Source organism: Catharus ustulatus, chromosome 2, assembly GCF_009819885.2.
Source record: "Catharus ustulatus isolate bCatUst1 chromosome 2, bCatUst1.pri.v2, whole genome shotgun sequence".
Classification (NCBI taxonomy): domain Eukaryota; kingdom Metazoa; phylum Chordata; class Aves; order Passeriformes; family Turdidae; genus Catharus; species Catharus ustulatus.
Window position 1 is genome coordinate 49305213 of NC_046222.1, and position 18991 is coordinate 49324203.

The 18991-nt window shown below is 36.2% G+C and overlaps 1 protein-coding gene and 1 long non-coding RNA gene across 4 annotated transcripts in view; one reads left to right on the forward strand and one right to left on the reverse strand.

Annotated features, from left to right (window-relative positions):
- Positions 1-12749, forward strand: part of LOC116992818 (tumor necrosis factor receptor superfamily member 19-like) — a 55921-nt gene extending 43172 nt beyond the window's left edge. For all 3 annotated transcript variants that reach the window (XM_033052814.1, XM_033052815.1, XM_033052816.2), the window contains 5 exons: positions 5599-5763; positions 7014-7139; positions 7895-7997; positions 9920-10320; positions 12092-12749. In XM_033052814.1, coding sequence (XP_032908705.1) covers positions 5599-5763; positions 7014-7139; positions 7895-7997; positions 9920-10313 — 788 coding nt within the window. In that variant the 3' untranslated portion in view covers positions 10314-10320; positions 12092-12749. The remainder of the gene's footprint in view (positions 1-5598; positions 5764-7013; positions 7140-7894; positions 7998-9919; positions 10321-12091) is intronic.
- Positions 12750-12751: 2 nt separating this feature from the next.
- LOC116992819 lies at positions 12752-17508 on the reverse strand. Its single transcript, XR_004417113.1, has 3 exons — positions 17386-17508; positions 15254-15386; positions 12752-14546 (listed from the first exon to the last, which is right to left on the reverse strand). It is a non-coding gene; the product is annotated as an uncharacterized LOC116992819 (long non-coding RNA).
- Between the last annotated feature and the right edge of the window lie 1483 nt (positions 17509-18991).

Genomic DNA, 18991 nt, shown 5'->3' on the forward strand with positions numbered 1-18991 from the left:
GGACATTGATTTAACACACAGAAACACCTAAAAAAGAAGTTGCATTTTCAAAAAAATAAGTGCTGCCCACCCTCAACTGTCAGAGATATAAAGTTGGCTTATAAAGCAAAAGTCAGAAAGGTGATTGTTGATAACGCCATCGTCACTAGCATCAACGTAGACTTGATGCCATGAGATCACACTGTGTATTTCCAGTTTATGGAGGAAAGATCTGTCTTTTCTTATTGATAACCAACTGGTTGGGGGGTAGAAGGTGTAGTTCAATGGTGACACAGATTTTATCCCACTTCCTCTGTTTTCTTTTCTTCTTCTTAGGTTTTTTCAGGTTATTTGAGGGTAGCAGTGATCTGAGCCATTACTCTCATGGCCTTCTATTTTCACATAGCTAGACAATTCTCCAAGTTGGAAGTTTTGTGTATGAAACAATGCTGCTTTTGTGCTCCTATAGTGGTTCAATTTAGATCACCATGGTAATACCAAGATTTTACATCTCTGAACTGCTAAAAGAAAAATGTGTAGCAGAGATTGGCTATGCCTTACAGACATTGTGGTGTGTACCCAGTACTGTGGAGTTCATATATATTTTAAATTCACATACATAGTGCAATTGTTTTACCATTTTAAACATAAAAGGCTGTCAGCAGCTGGAGTTTGTGAAAATACACAGTGCAAGAGAAATGGTCTTGGAAATGAATAAATCAAATTTCAAAGATTTTAATTTATAAGCTTATTTCTCAGGATTTCCAAACAATGGACAAATACTTGAATAGTCATTTTCTCCCCTAGGGCTTTTTGGTACATTTATTTTAAAAATAACAAAACCAGCAAAATAAAACAAAAAAAAAAGAAAAAAAATCGTGGGCCATTAACTAAAGCCTTTATAGTCAGCACTTGGAGCACATTTGAAAAATGTGGTTTGACACAAAGAACTTTTGGGTGTAGGCCGTGCATGCAAAAGGCTTTTTACAGATGTTGGGAGACTCTGTCCCCACTGTTTACCACAGTCTCCAACAGTAATGTTTAATAAAGTTTCTTACCTCCTACTTGAAAGATCACGAGAAGGGAGACAATCTGCTGCTTTGTAAAGACTTAAAGATATATTAGGGGAAGCTTGCTTTTCATTTATATTAATGCTCAGTAGTGTATAAAACATATGTATTTTATCGATGTATACACATTTTACACATGTAATAGATAATCTCTAAGGATATATAATACATCCTTTTGCTTATTTGGGGCTAGATAAACATACTGCCTTCCCATTTTTAAATTAATATAAACATCTTTACTTTTATTTCTTTTTTTTTTTTTTTTCCCAAAATGAAGGAATTTCAAAGTGAGCCACATTGCCTTACACTGGCTTGTCTTGTCTGTGGATCAAGAGTGCACTTACAAATAGCCACTGCAGTTCAGCTGACAGGCAGTAACTTGTTAAATTACATAACTTGAGGGTACGTCTGAGCCTTTAATTCTTGTCAAATTAAGGTTGATACCACTGACTCGGGCCATTCAACATAAAGGTAATGGGCAAACAATTTTTGTAATAAGCAAATATTCCTTTCCCCTGTCGACCAGGAATACCCATATTCCAGGAATTAACAACATTTTAACCTTTGCATCTTACTTCCAATCCTGATTTCAACAGATGGCACTCTGTCCAATGTTACCACGTTACTGCTTTTGAAGAGGAGTTTGGATTAGTTCAGTTACTTTGAGAAAACTCTCTCCAGGTTAGCATTTACTTGACATGTTAAGAAAGAAACCCAAACATAATATTCCACATTTTATTCTCCTCAACTTAACTAGCTAGTATATATTTCCTGTATCCTGTATCCATAGAAGAAACATAGTGTTCTAAGTTCTGTTTTCACATGGTTGATCTACCACAAAAAGCTTTCTTTTAGGTTTGCTGAGTCCAGTAGTGACTGTAATTAATCATGGTTCTTTAAAAAAAAAAAAAAAAAAAAAAAAAAGAGAGATAAAATAAATGAATAAACATTAAATCAGTGACAAAGGAAGTATTTTTACATTTTGCTCTACTTCTTGTTGTTTGGTATAATAGGCTGAAAATTCAGCTATTCTGTTTATAGGCAGAAATTTTAGTGATACAGCTGGGATTCGTGTGTTCCATGTTAGCTGAGTTACTGCTGTTTAACTGTCTTGGATTAACAGAAACTTGCTTTTAAGGACCACACCTTTGCATATACTGCCATTATAATATAATATTGGTTAATTAAGGAAAGAATGTGTATTTAGGCTTACTGCTCAAAATTATGCAGGAGACAGATTGAGTTTTTCAACATTAGAACATTTTCAGAATATGTTAGAACTAAGACTTATAAAAGAAAATCAGTTTCTTAAATAAAATATGGGTAATATGCACATGCTTTCCAGAATCAGAAAAAAGTGTGCACCTCCTCCCTCCTACTGAATGTATCTCATCTAGTTCACAAAGTGTTTAATTGCATATTTAAATTTAATCGTGTAATCATCTAATAGATGTAAGTACAAGTTTAAATTTAAAATGCAACTCCTTGCTTTACTGAAGTGGGACCATTAAGTCTGTGAAAAGAAAGAGTTTATGAAAATGCATACATGTCTGAGTAACACTGAAAGCAGAGTTCAGCAATGCCCAACGGGCCACTACTACAATAGCAATCCACTTCTGAAATGTTGGTCTCTGCAGGGAAGATCACTATCATTATAATTAGAGCTAGACTACAATGGACTGCTCAGAGCAGCTATTCCAAAAAGTTCTTTGAAGGTGAAGATGAGTGGTAGGCATTCTCAGGAATAGAAAATTGCTTTCTCAAGTGAAAAAAAATCAACCAAATAAATCTTAAATAGCTAGATGGGTAAAAAAATTTTCAATGTTGCCATCCCTATTTAAAATGAAATCACTGTATTTCCAGTTTGAATATTGTTGATGGCCATTAAAGAAATAGATAATTTATATTTTCCTAGAATATGTAATATGTAACCATACATATAACTGTATTTTGTGAGCAAATGAAGAGGGAGCAAAATATAGAAGTTTCATCTCCGGTGCTCTATTTACTTTTTGCCCTCCAAAACTGACAATTCTTTCTTTTGCAAATTATGGAGACCTAATTACTAAGTACTGTTTAGTACTCTTATGTACATTAATACAAATAGGTATATTGATATGAAAAGTATTTGAAGATGTTCTAATCAGTTTTTTTTATTGTCTGGTTTTTAAATACTTGTCCAGTCTCTCTCCAACCTTCTAAAGACTAGATCAGGCAGTTGACTAAAATTGAAAACCTGATACCAAAGCACAGTCTGATCTTCCCACCAAAGCCAGCACACATTGCTTTAGAGATAGGCTTTTATAGAGATTTACTGCTTCTCATAGATATCCTGGAACATCATGCAGAAATTTCTTGTCTGCTATAACTATAAACTTAAAACTTCAGCTACAAGAATCCTAGAAACTGAGTGAAAAGTTTTCTCTGTGGACGATTGAGGTGCTCCTATCAAGAGCATCCTAGTTATAACAAAATGATTGTGACACCGCATTTTCTTTGAAAGTAACATTGGAGATTTGCAAAAGACGCCATAGAACTTAGCTCTGTGAGTAGTAGGAATTAGAGGAACATGAGGAGAAGGGTAGGTAATAACTATGTAAGAGGAAATGAGTCTGTGACAGTGGTCAGTCAGTCTCAGAGTTATTAAAGTGTGCACTGATATTCAGAGGGTACCTCCTGTGTTTAGTTTGTGTCCATCACCTCTGGTCTGAGGAAAAAGCCAGGCTCTGTCCTCTCTGCACACTCCCTCCAAGGATTTATACAAATTGATGAGGTTTCCCTGAGCCTTCTTGAGCATGAGCCATCCCAGCTCTCTCGAACTTTGATCACATGAGAGAGAATTTCCAGTTCCTCAGTTATTTTTGTGGCTCTTTGTTGTACTTTCTCCAGTTGCTCCACTCGGTGCAATTTGGTGAGTTGAAAGCATGTGAAAAATATCTACTGTGAATTTGCTCTTCAGATTTTGATGTGACAGTGGAACATAATAGTACAAATTGAAGGTAAATGGAAATATTTAAGCAGATGAAAAAGCAGTAACACTTTGTTTCTCTTCAGGAAATGAACAATTAAACTTACTTTCTTCTTAATAATGGCCATGATCTGGCCTTTTTATATTACCCTACTTACTAGCAACTACATGATACTATAAGCTGCAGAAACTGTTTCTATTTCATGGATTTGGTGGGTTATTTCTTTAATTTTCTGGAACCTTTATTTCACAGAATATAGTGTTTTCTTTGGCATTAAGTGGTCTAAAGTCTTAGAATTAAGTAGATTTTTCAAAGTGCCTAGGTTTTGTCAATCTCTATAGGCATTATAACAAAGCAATATGGTACCACAAATCCTTTGGTACCCATATTTGATGTGTGTAAAGGAAATACATAACTGTTGCAGAAAATTATTCCTGAGTAATATAATTCCACTGATTGCACTAACTAAGCTTGGAAGTTCTCTCCTGCCATTATGAAATTGCAGTAATGATATTGAACAATTGTATTTATGTACAATTTGATTAGAGGTTTTCATGTACTCTGGCAGACATCTCACAATTTAAACTTATGACTGCATGGACCATTTCTTTGGATATTATAGTCTTTAGGTTTTAGCCAAATGTCTTCTGGGGTAAATAGACACAGTAACTTATTTTTGTAAGTTAGTAAAATATGGTTTGTGGTTTCTTAAAATTTCACTGTCATTGAAGTACTCTATGTTTTATTCCTTTTTCTTATTGAATTTAGGAGGAATTTAAAGTAGATTGAAATAGGTGGTCTGTCAAAATTCATGTGTTGTTTAAATATCATTTAATTTTAAAATATATAATTTAAGACAGTTTCAACAGTTTCAGTTAAAGTTTTTAATCCTTTAAAAATATTTTCCACTTTCCACCTAAAGGTAAAAATGTTTGTAGCTGGCAACATCGATTAAGTCTTCACTAATTTGGGTATAAAGTCAATCTTTTGAATATTGACTTATTATTGAGGTATTATCTAGTATTTAAAGAAAAAAAAATCCCTGAAGAAAAAGAGTTGGCAGAGTTGAAATCCTGGATTTGCTCTTGGAAATTACCATGTTGTCATGACATAAGCAACAAAGCAGGATCATAATTTTGACAGCATTTGAACTTCAGTGGGTGTCTCAGTGCCCAGAAAGTTTCCTTATTATGGGAAGTTCATGTATTTGTGACTCCCTCTAGTGGATCACTCTCTCAACTCTACACTAGGAAATGTTCTCCATATTAAATTCATGTAACATTAAACATTCAGATGTCTTTGTTTTCATGCTGAGATCTGATTCCATTCTCATGGACAGTCTGAATGTGTTTGTGTGCATCTCCGCTCATTCTGTAATGTATCTTTTCTAAAATTGCTTTTTCTACTGAGAATGCTGATAATTATACCTGTCTATATGTGGGACTAACAAATACATTCTCTTTTTTCCTTTTATTTTTTCCTGTGCCACAAACCTCTTCTGTTTCCCAGACTTTCATTTACATGACTATATTCTGGAAAAGTCTGCAGTTTGCCTTAATTATTATTTAATTATATTTCAGGTACCACCAAGGTAAATCTTGTGAAGATCCCTTCAACTGCTTCTAGCCCTCGAGACACTGCTCTGGCAGCTGTTATCTGCAGTGCACTTGCAACAGTGCTCTTGGCTCTTCTCATCCTTTGTGTTATCTATTGCAAGAGGCAGTTCATGGAGAAGAAACCAAGCTGTAAGTTTTCAATTACTGTTTCTTGGTAATATTTATAGAGTGGTGTTAGTTTGGAAGATCTCTCTGTAGATAAAGAAGTGAAATGTCTACATCGTTTAAGCAAGTTTAGCCTTGAGATGGTCAAGGTAGCAGAGTCAGGACCCCATCCAAGTTTGCCAGCTCAGTGTGGAAGTTTCAGCTGCTACTGAGAGAATGCTGTGTAAATGCAGAGAAATACTCCAATTGCATCAATTCCATGCCATACTCTGCTAGATGCTGCACAAATACATTTGGACTATTCACAGTCTAAGATGGGACATTACAGAGTTGCAATGTCAATGTGGAAATATCAGTTTGAAACATCTGTGCATCAAATGCTATTGTGAAACACAGATTAGGTCATCAAGATAATGAATGCGGCCAGTGTAGAAGAGAGATTTGTCCTTTACAGTTTTGGTTTTATGGCCATATTCAAGAGGAATTAAATTACTAGATTTGCAATTTTCTTTTAAATCCATAAAAGCTCATCAATGTAATTTGTTTATAATAAACATTTTTCTGCCTCTTAATTTAAATTAAGAAAGAAGAAAGTGAAAAGCACTCTAGTTCCATTTAAAGTTTCATAAAAATTTTGTTAAGATATGTTTGTAGCATCTAATGAACCCTGGATGCCAAACAAGAATACTATCTAGGATGAATTGATGTTATTGCTGCTTTCAGCACAAGCAGAAATGGTTTACTGAGGCATTGTAAGAATTGTTCCTAATCTAGAATTTGCTTTACACAGGAGTTTTGAAAGATTCTGACACAGTGAATTCAGACTTCATTTAGTGAAGTGCAGTAACTTGTTTGCCTTGGCCTACAATTATAGAGATTAAAGGAAGTCTGCTGTTAATATAAAGCTCTTTAAGGCAATATAAATAAAATCCCAGTGGCTGAAAGCTGACGCTGGAAAATTTCAGATGGGAATCACTGAGAATCATTAAACACTGCAAAAATGTAACAGTGAATAAGATATACTCTCAAATCATCAAAATGAGAGCAGATGTCTTCCTAGAAGAGGCTATAGTTGAACCAGCTGTTCTAGGGTTTGTTGCAAAATCTGTGGTTTACGTTATTGGAAGCCACATGGTCACTTTGGATCTTTCAGTTGGGAAATGTATGGACATACTTTATAGCGTGACAATTACACATTCTGTGAAGAGAGAGGGTTCTTGGCAGGAGAAAGGGTAACTCTTACTGACATAGATTTTTATTCACTCTGTTTGAAGGGTCTCTGAGATCACAAGACATTCACTACAATGGCTCTGAGTTATCATGTTTTGATAGACCACGGCTAAGTGAATATGACCACAGAACGTGTTGCCAGTGCCAAAGAAGTACATCACAGACATGTGGTATGTTAGGTCTACTGAAAGGTGACTTTATTTTATCTAACACTTGAGTTGTGACAATTAAATTTAACTGCAGAGCTAACACTGTCAAACTACCCTTTGTCCTAGCGTAATTTCTTAATAAGCAGGAAGGGGTTTTAAGTAGCTATTTGGGGTTTTTTTTGTTGTTTTTTCCGGTATTCATTTCAGTGACTTCACTTGAAAAAAAAATGTTAAAATGTCTATCTCATTTATTTCTGATGAAAATAGAATAGCACTGCATCTGGCTTTGAGACTTACATTAGTGTGAAGGATTTACCAGAGAATATCTAAGAATGTGGTGTGAATACCAAAAGACACTAACAACCTGGACAATTCATACCATTGCCATTTTGTGAAGTCATATCAGAACAGATGCAGTTAGTACATTAAGAAATACATAATTTAACACAAAAGCACAGGTTTAAATATCATCCTGATAGTTTAACTCAAAATGCTTCCACCTAAGTGCATTTAACTGAGAAGAAAATTAATTTCAAACATAAGTACTCATGACTGGCTTCTCTATTACTCTTTGGGGAAAGACTTGGCTTTTATATATATTTCAATTTTAAAGGAATAAAGATGTTTTTTAAAAATGTTTTTACTGCAAGAAATCTCTTTCCTCAATCCATGTATAATAATGTCACTGGCAAACTCAAGTTTGAAAAAGAACAGAGACTAAGTTTGTACAGAGCTTTGACAGTTTTAACAGTATTAAATTAATTTTCATTCCTTAGGACCAGTTCACTTGATTCCCTCACTGTGCTGTGATGAAACCTGTAGCATGGAGCACAGCAGTCACAGTTGTGCTTTCCACTCACAGACCACACTCAATGAAAGGTAACTTACTTTTACAAATGTGTATTAAACATGAAGTATTTTTTATGCAGTCAAATCAATATTTATACAGAGACAACAGCTGCTTGAAATGGAATGAGGGATTTTGATAAACTGTACCCATATCATCCCATGTTGAGCAAGAATAGCTTTAAGGTAAAAAAATCAAGTATTACTTAGTAAAAGCTGACTTGACCCATGGTTTCTCTGAAGAAGTGGCTTCTCTCACAAGCAGATAATGTTCCTTTTACTCTGTGGCACCTTAGAGGCTTTGACCTCCCCCTCTTCTGCTAGAGATTAGCAAGCTGCTGAATAAACTCATGAATCTGGGGGGACTGGACTGAGGTATGGTTCACAAGTGATAGGAAAATTTATTTTTTTTAAGGAACTCTTTAGAACTTCAAGATTAGAAATATCTAATATTTCTGAATTTCTATCAGGTTTTAACCTTTATTTTCTCCCTATCAGCTGAGTATAAGTGCAGTAGTAGGGCAGTTATTTTTACAGCAGGGCCATGAGCTAAATATATAAAATTTACGGTGTCCTTCAGAGTTTCCTGGTTACAGATTTTAACACAGGATGTATTTATTTCTTTTAGCTAGAATAATTTTCCATATGAGGTTTAACTTGGCCTTCAGCTGTTTTGTTCTTATGGCCACACGTAACTAAAAATGTAGAAGCAGCTTCTTCATGAGTGTTGTTGTGCAAGGTGACTTAGTGACCTAAGTACAAATATCTGAGATTCTCTAACAACTTGTTTAAATACCAGCAAGCTCGAGTCATCTTTGTATCCCACCAAGGCTGACAAATAGAGAGTTGTGTACTTTTTGAGGAATCTTTTGGTTAAGGCTTTAAAAATAACTGTCATATCCATGCATGTGGACATCAAAGATCCTGTGGTTCCTTCCAGTAGAAATGGAGCTTGTGCCAATTTCCTTTGCCAGAATAATGTATTTCCTTCAATTGTGGTGCAATGTCCTGACTTTTGGCCTCATCTCTGAAAATGCTTTATGTGTATACCAAAGCTATTAAAGCATCACATTTTGGAAATGAGAAAGGCTACTTAAAAACTGTTATAGACATGTAAATATGGGACAAGTTTTGTCACACTGCGTATCAGACTTAATATAGCCCTTCCATTTTTAAAAATCTGCAGATAGTTTTTGGAAATAAAACATATAACTTGAGGTAGATAATACTGAGTTTCCACTTCTACTTTCTTCCATTTTCTGTAACATAAAAATAATTCTTGCTCTTCTTTATATTACGTCCTTTCCGTGTAAAAGAGAATAGAAGAAAAACTCGCATTTTGAAGACTAGACAGAACAAAATGAAAAATCTAAAATGAATGTGTTTTCAGGTTTAAAGCAACACAAAGTTTCGAGAAGCCTTGTTGCCTATTCCCAAGTACTTCTTTTACTTCCATGAGATATTTGTCTATCTATAGTTTGGGGGAGAAAAAAACCCAAACCAACCAAACTCCCCTGGTGTTGAAGATTCTAGACTCTGCCCAAGCATCTTTGTTACTGCACTTTAAGCCTGTTACATCTTGTCTTAATACTCCACTCTCCATGCACTGAGAAGAAAAAATTCCTTCTTCTTTGTGACAGTATTTATATCTGAACGCTACTACAGTATTTTTGTCATGTTTCTGACCCTAAACAACCCCAGCTATAGTTCATGTTTTGTAGAATTCTGGATTCACTGTCTGAAGTAGTGCTCACCAGAGTTTTTGTCATTTCCAGCCAAGGAATAAACTGTATTCCTTCTCAATAGAATTAGTTTGTACAGGATGTCTCTAGAGTATTAATATAACACTGTTAAATCTTCTTGAAATACCTATAATTATAAATGACAAATAATTTAAATACTGATAATATTTTCTGAAATGCTTTGTAAACCATGTACCTTTAATCCTTCTGCAGAGCTTCTGATTCTGTTGGAGAAATGATTCCTGCTTTCCTTGGTTCTCTTTCACACTCTACCTGTGGAGACATTCCAGATGCTTGGCCTCTTATGCAAAACTCAGCTTGTTGTGACAGCATTTCTATCTGCGAATCATATTCAGAACTGGCTGGAGGATCTGCAAAATCCTGCAGACCTGAGACTGAAAATGCAGCTGCTGTTGAATTGGATAGTAACCAGGAACTAAGTGAAATACTTATTTCAGCTAAGTCTCTTGAGGGAAATGTTGCAAAGTCCTTTGAAATCTCCGAACAGAGAACGTGCACAGAAGCTTCATCACTTCAGAACTCGGTGACTCCTGAAAGCCAGCCAAAGACAAAGTGTAATGGAACAACAAATGACTCTACAGACTGATAAAGAGGTAAAAAACATAACTACAGAGGAATGAGAATGAGTGCTCCAGGCATGTAGAGCTAGATAAAAATAGAATTGTAAGAAGTTGTAGGGTTGTATTTCTCCATAGGTTACACCTAGCTATTGCTGAAATTAAACCTCTACAAGAGACCCAGCAGTTTCACATTTTTAAATCCTTAACTGAATTTGAAAGGTGCAATTACGCAAACTGTGGTGTTGAAATAATATTAACCAGAATACAGGGGTAAGTCTGTGCACCAGTCAGCTTTTATCAAGGAATTTTTTCATTAAATTTCAAGAGAAAAATTCATTTTAATAGCCTTATGACCAAACCATTGTTTGAGGCTAGCCTTTGTTTATGAGTGAGAACTTCGCCTATTGCAAACAAAGCATAAAAGACGTACAAGTGTTCATCCAAAACGATTTACAAAGCCTTTCTGTGGAGTTATTGTAGTACTAGTAGAAACAAAAGAGAATCTCAAATGCCTTATAATGCCATTTATATTCCCGTGTCATCAGATAAAACATAAGTTAGTCCATAAAATGCAACTTTGTCTATAAAAGCTCAGGGAAAATGCAGGTTTGAGGTCAAAATGCAAAAAATGTGATAAACAATTGTCTCAACTATGTAACAGTGGAACTGTTGCAAAAAGTCACTCTGATACAGCTTCATCGTTTTATCTTTTTGAATATTAGCTGCTCCATGTTTTTAAAATGGAACTCTCTACCTTTGGAAGTAATCTGGAGCCCCAAGTAACTAATCTGTGAAAGGATCCCAAATTATGGCCTGTGTGCTGATGGCAAGTTATTTCTCTGTGTGCCCAATATCATTTGGTGGCCGTCCTACTCTATAGCTGTGTGTAGGAAGGGACAGTGACATGGATACAGCTTCACATCTCAACACTGCTAGTTCCCAGCAGTTCTTGATGTTTTGAGGGAATGCATTTCCACACTAACAAGATTTTAAAAATCAGAAGTTCTGTGGGTGTTTTCCCACCAAACCATGCATCAATTCCATAGGTATGTGATTAATATTATTTAAGAGTTTTCTTAGATCAAAAGAACTACAGAATTTCAAAATATGACTACAAAAATTAGCTTTTCTTTTACTAGACTTGTTACGGTGTACGAACTGTCAATTTTCTTATTGATTCCTATGTGTATGAAGACAGCTTTTCTAGCATCTCAAAATCGTGTAAGCTTTGTTAGTTTTCTCCTGTCCTCTATTTACTACTGAGATTTGTGTATAATTCTGAGTAATCAAGGTCATTAGGAGGATTAAGTTTTTCTTCAATTTTTTTCTTATAATAGACCCTACTGATTCATTTTGTACAATTTCTCCCCATTCAGCCTCTACAGTGTACCATCATGTGTGCATTTCTGGCAGAGAAATTTCAGTCATGTTCACGGGACAAGACCAGGACTAGGCTTACTAGAGATGTATTTTCAGGATGAACACTGGCCAGCTGTATAATTCCAAGACAATTATTTAGTCTCAGTCTATAGCATTTTCCCCAGTTATTCTTCATCATTCATGTCTTTTTTGAAAAGTATTTTGAGGCAAGAATGTCTTCATACTGCCTGTGGATGTATTACAGTCTTGCATAGGTCAATGTTTTATCATTATATTTCAAAAGAATAACAAAATCAGAATATAGCATATTTTTATATATTTACACACAAGTCTAAGCTTTTTAATGTGGGTTTTAATACTTTTAATAGAAGTACATACAGGTTTTTTATGAATTTATGTAACCACTCTTCTGTGGTTTTTTTAGGGACTGGAGCTATTTCTCTCAGTACTAAAGCTGAATGCTTCCCCTTACACTCCTCTGCTGATTCTCAACAAACATAGTCTGGTCTTCAGTGTTGCATGGTTTCCAACCAGCTGGGAAAAAATGGCATCATTTCACACCTTCTGAGCAATTGTGTCTGAGCTGTAACAGCTGTGAAATTAAACTTCAAGGAGCATCCTATGAGGACCCTGAAAGTGGATTTTATGACCTTTTCAATCTCTCTTTTTATTTCCTCAGAGTCTCAAAACATCTAATGGACTGAGCTTAATAGTTTATGTAACTACAGCAAGAAATAAAAATACTTCTCTGTATTTAGGGGCTACAGATATGGCTACAGGTGTCAGAAGATGTGGGACAACATGGGGCCAGTTACTCTGCTTGCAGATTTGTGCATGCATTAGGATTTTTTTCTCTGCTGGTTCTAATTTTAAATAATATTCCTGCAACTGAAGGACATAAAATCCATTTCTGTTTATAAAAGGATCACCTATTAATAAACTGAAGCTTTTACTGTGTATTACATTATAGTCAATAAGCTAGTTTGGGGAGTTAGAGAATTAGCATGTTACAGTATGTGTGGTTGAAGTCCCCTCCATCCAATTATTACATTTTTGGGAGGTGGCATTGCTCTGTTAGGTGTAGCAGCAGATTAGCTGTAAATTAGATTTAGTTTAATGAAGGTCAGAATATAGATAAGGACATTGTGTTTAGTAGTCTCAGTATTGGAATACAGCAATTCTTGTTATAGCATATAATTTTGAATGTTGAAATAATTGTAATCAACTGTCAGATCAAAATGTCAGATTACAGCAGGTGTGCCATGAAAGTATTTATACAGTGAGACTGTTACCAAGGTTTTTTATTGATGTATTATTTTTAAGGGTCAAGCTCTGTTGGTGAACTAATTCATCCATTTAGGAGTCCCTTTCATTGAGGACACTCTGTCCCTTTCACTGTAATACTGTGTCAATTCAAATTTTCCCCACAAAATATAAAAAGTGGTTTGCTTTATCACCATCCCTTAATATTATTTTTTTCCAGCCATTTTCATCCCTAAAATATTGTTTGCTTCTGTGAATAATCTCAGTAACCTCTACTGATTCATTACGCTCAACAGGCTCACACTTGTCTGTGATGAACTCTAGCAATTATTCCTTAAAGTACCCAATGTGCCTTGACTAAAGCAAAGCAATCAGTGAAACACATGCAAATTGGCAATAAGTATTACTCATCTTTCCACAGATGTGTGGCAATGGAAATGTTGAGACAGTATTCAGAATCCATTATGGAAAAAGACTTTTGGTTTGGAGCACACTGAAGAAGGTTGCACCTGCACAAGAATAGCTAAAAACATTTCAGGCAGCCATGGCAGAGAGACGCTCCAGCTCTTCACCACTGAGATTATTCATTGGTGCAAAAGCACAGTTCCCAAATTCAAAACAAAGTGAACAAGTTACCCAAGTGATTTTTTGCTGTTGTTTGGTTTGATGTTTTAAGTAGTGGATATCACCTTTTGGTCACTGATGGAATAATAAGCAGTTATACAGTACAATTACTCAGATAAATACTTTCACATATATATTTAAATATGAGTAGTTTTAAATAATTTCTTTGTATACTTTCATACATTTAAGAAGTTACAAAACATTTTTCACTATGTGTGCATGAAGAGATGTGTGCTTCTTTGTATATACTTTGTAAATAGAAAAAAAATCCAACGTGCATTTCAGTATATGGCAAAATATTTTTAGAACATACAGAGATTTAGCTTTTCACTAATAACAGTACTTGAAAAGCAATGTTCAAAAATTTTGCCAGCATCTGCCACAGTCTGTTTTCTCATTGGAATTTAAACTTTGTATAATTATTTTTATCCAGCAACCCTGGAGAAAGATGATCTTTTTGGGGTTCTTTTGAGGTTTTTGTTTTTTGGCTTTTTTTTAATGAGTGAAAGCTTGAGAGCAAATTGGGAGGAAAAACTTGAGAGTGTTTTTAAAATATATGTGTATATTTTATGTGTATATACTTTTTTTCTTAATTTAACCAAATTGGTCTTTTCTATATTGCCTGTGGCAAGCAATGTTGTACATGCCAATAGAAAGCATCCACTATCACTGCATTTAGACTGCCCACATGTCATGTCTAGGGACTTACATTGCTATTTTAAATACTCCTTTAGCAAATGTAAATTAAAATCTTGTATAAATTGTTTTGTAATACTTTTTCTACTTGTGAATAAAATGTTACATGAACAAGTCTTGGTTTGTTGACCTCAAATGAATAATAGCTTTCTGTACAAACTTAATGATGAATTCTTTTAATTCTTTTAGAATTCCATGATAGTGTAATTATATCAAGGTTATGGTAGAATTTGGTGCATCTTTGTCTTGAGATGTTTGCGGTTTAGCAGTAACATCATTCTTCAAGCAGGAGGACCCTAAAGAAGCAGTAAGTTAACATCAATACTTAAAATCAGAAATGTTTCAAAACTATTTAAAAATTCTGTTCTCAAAAAAGGAGGGGGGAAAAGCTGGGAGAAAAAAGACAGATTGCTGTCTTTACAAAGTCTTGGAAAAGAGAACCTGTGCTCCACACCACTAGGGTTGTTTCAGACAAGACAGATAAGCAAATAATGAGAGGATATGTATTTTTGAAGCAGAATTGGAGTCATGGCCCCAATTTAAATGATTAAGAAAGGAGTGGCACAGTCTGACTGACAAGAGTAGAAGATTGAGAAGAAAGAGTAATTTGATAATTGCATTAAATTGGTCCATTTGATAAAGCCATAAGCAGTGACTAGAAACTGAATCCAGATAGAGATTGCAGATAACATAAAGCCAGAGCGCTTCTGCTGGAGTGTGATAGCACTCCTTGACTTTTGGGTGGAAAGTTTGGGACACATTCAAAAGCTGCTGCGTCCCTGTCTCTGGTTTAGTTGAGGAAATTTCACATTGGCTCTTGGTGTAATGCTGCTATTTCTACATTCTTTGACATACATAATTCAGAGCTTAACTGGGGATCACCTTCCCAGAATAGCAAGGACTCCTTATACCCATGTGTCCATGTGCTGCACTCCTGAGCACTCTTCTACTTGTTTTCTACTGTGACTGTCACAAATGGCAGCAGTTCACATGCCCAGCCCACCTGAGTGTCCTTGGAGATCACTTGGAGGTCTGCAAGTCTGCACAACAGCACGTGGAATGTTTGGGAAGCCTCTTTGTGCCAAGACAGGAATCTTCGTGACTCTCAGCACTGCCAGGATTGCAATGAAGTGCCCCTGACAAAAATTTTAAAAAATATAATCAATAAAACAAAAAGAAATTTAAAAACTGTTATTTATCTGGAAACTAAGTACAATTCAGAACACATGACATACATGACCACTAAATTTGCATTGACAATTGCTCACATCAATTACTATATAAAAGTCATTAACAAGGCTGCAGTTTTCCATCCAAGCTTTCCAGAAGGTCTCCAAAAATCCCACCCACCCCAAAATCTTTTCCCTGCTTGCACTGATATTCAGTACAACAGTATTTCCTGCCTTTTCTACAAGGTACACCAAGCCCTTAATCCAGCGCTCCTCATCCTACCAGGAGTTTGAGATCACATGGCTTTTCCCTTTGTTGTGGTCTCTTTGAGGGCCTTTGGTTTGCATTCCTATGAAGTCCCTCCAAGCAACAACCTCCATGCATTAAATTAATCCTCTCACTGTCTTTGGTGATGGAGGTTTAGATTGCTACCTGCAGCACATTCCAGCGCAGACACTGCTGCTTTGTTTTGCCCTTTTAAGAAAGGGGGATTGAAGGAGGGTGCAGTGTTTTATCAGGCATGGAGAAAGCTGAGGCTGGGCACTGCAGAGCAGAGCCACACAATGCACACTTTGTGCTGGCAGGGAGCAATTTAATCCATATTTAGTTTTGGCCTGAGTGATGGTAAAGCCCACTTGCTCTTCACACAGCAGCACATGAGCCATTTCGATTATGTCCAATAAGGTAGCGCCTTCAATGGGATAAGAACAAGCGTGGGTGGATTTGCTGGGGAGCCTGCTGCTTTCCACAACAGCAGTGAATGATGGGATTAGAGGAAATGTTTTCTAATAGCCTACTGACTGAGAGGGTGGCAGATTGGGGGCACACTGCGGCTTCTACACAGCACCACAGCTTCAACAGCAGGGTCAGCTGAGTAGGACTGAGGGGGTTTTCCCATAATATGATTTTCTAAATCCTTATCACAGTTGGATTTTATTTTTTTTTTTTTGGTTGATCTGACAAAAGGAGATTCGGCATGTTCAAAAGCTTATAAATGACATCTTTTCTAAAGCATTGGTGGAAAAGCAGACAAAAAGAGAAGGCAGCTTTTAGAAAGTACTTCCCCTGAGCCTCAATCTTTGTGGAGTTTTCCACTTCTTTTGCCCAGTCTCAGTTTATGGAGGGACAATTCACCTGCTATTTAGTATGCAAAAATTCCCCTAAATATCGCAGTTAATATATCAAAATCTGGCTGTAACAAACAGTTTAAGGGAGAGAACCGATTTACAGTTTAGAAGAATTAATAAACCTTTGGATTTCCAGAGATCATTTTGATTTGACCTAGATCTGTATCACACAGTTCATTGGAACATAACGATAAACATATATAAATACAGAATGTGTACAAAATAATAAACTTGTCACCTTGATCATGACCTGAGGCAGGGCATTGTCCAGGTCAGTTAGTAATTTTATTGCTAAGTCCTAAACTTGAGGAAATTACAGAACACTGTGGACCAGTTCAGGGGAGACCTGTACACCACCCAAGCACTTATTCTGCATGTGGCAGAGATTACAGAATGAACTGAGAACATAAAAAAAACCGAAACAACTAAAGGTTCTGCATCAATTTTTTAAAATGCCTTTCAGCTCAAGCATTCAAGTGCCCTAGACATTTCATAGACCAATATGGGAGCTTTGGAGGGGGAAAAAGTTTCACATAATGGGTGTTCCACCAATACTGAACAAAATGGCAGCAGCAGAGGTTATTTGTTATCAAAGCAAGAATGAGAAAAGGATAGCTGGCTTTTTGTGCACCAAAAAAAAAAAAAAAAGGAGCAAAGGAGGATATTACATTGCAAAACGTACTTTAAAAGCCAAAGTAAAGTACTGGTCTACAGCCACCTTATTTCTCTACCTTCATGTTTACATAAACACACATAAATCTGCACCAGCCCAAAGCAAAATGAGGAAGATCTGGAATCAGGAGAGTAACAGCATTTACCATGCCAGTTTTGTCCATACCTTACAAATGTGCTTTCTTGCATATTGGTGTTGATTCCAGCAACATCAGGTAGCTGAGTTTAACTTGAAGTGATTCAGCAGCAAGTATCAGCTTGGCCATTTGTTGTCTCTCTGTTGCAAGAGAAAAAAGAAAATTTTTTACCAACCTGGTGCTAGTTTATGTTGTTAGATACAACAGTTGTAGTGTTCCTTTATCAGTTTCAGCTTCATTAAACCTTATCCCTGAGGATGCTCAACAATTGAAGGAGACACTGCACCAGTGCAAGAGAGAGAATATCATTCTGACTGCAATATCAAAATAGACCCAGAATATTCCAGCAAATAACACTTGAATTTTGCCAAAATACATCACACTTTTTGATGTTTTAAGACTATAAAGAGACAAAAAACCTTTATCAAAAAAATTTATATACCTAGACAAAATGTGAAAATTCACATAAGGAAGTTTTTTCTGGGAAGGTTTGTGCAGATACTCTTCATGTTAAACCTTCAATCTAATGAAATCTTCAACTTAAATATTTCTTTAAATATACTTCAGACTTTGAAGGATCTCTTGCTTACTCAACGAGGAGTAATCAACTTTTTATGGGCAAGGACTACCACAAAGTTATCTTCATTCACTGTTTTCTTAACTGGCAGAACAGATGGACTGAGGCAGAAGAGACTCCAAATCCTTTAGGTGATAAAATGCCTGTTGTATTGACGGGTTAATAGAAGCAAGCCCTGTGGGTTCAGCCTTCTCACTAATACAATGAGAGAAGCAGGGAAGAGCTCAAGAATGCCATAAATTACATCTCCTGTGACTTTCAATAGCAAATAGATAGTGTTGGAGTTTACTCAAGGTGTTGGCAAGTGCTGTAGTAGACATTCCTGAAAAGTATCAGTGCCAGATGATGTTTCCTAATGCACAGAGTGTCACTGAGGAGGGCTTGTGGCATTTATGGCCTGGATGCTTTCTTTTCCTAGAGAAGAAATCTTTTTGTTGCCTTTCTGCAGCAAGTAGACTCTGGACAGCAGGGGCAGCAGCAACAGCTGCAGGAGGCAGGGGAGAGCAGGGAGCAGTGGCTGGTACTTCCAGCACACACTGCTGCCTGCCTCTTGCAGCTGATTTCCCTCTGCAAGCCTAGAGGTACAGTCATAAGCTGTAAAAGTGCTCAGAGGCCTAAAAATCCCCAAAGATGCAAAATTGTGCCTTCTGCGGATGCATCAGTTTTGTAACTGCAGCAGCTGAGAGAGGTAAGTAAATAGAAATTATTACTAGCTCTTAGCTGAGGGGGTGACCCAAAAACAACTAAAAATTTTGGAATCAAAGCTTCCTTGGATCTGCTTTCTAATGTTTGCTTCTCATCCAGTCCAAGGTCTACAGCTGCTGCAGCTCCATTGTGGATACTCCTGCAGTTCTTACCTGATCGTAGGGAAGAGAAGTTGGCTTTTGGTTTGGCCTTGTCACACTCCGTGCTGCAAGAGCTGGGGGTTTAAATGCTTGACGATCTCTGTTCTTTTGCTAATTACTTCAGGTTTTGGACAAAACAAAATTAAAAAAAGAGATTGTATTCAGATTTGGCTTAACTTGCATTACATTTTCTCATGGAAAAAAAAAAGGCAG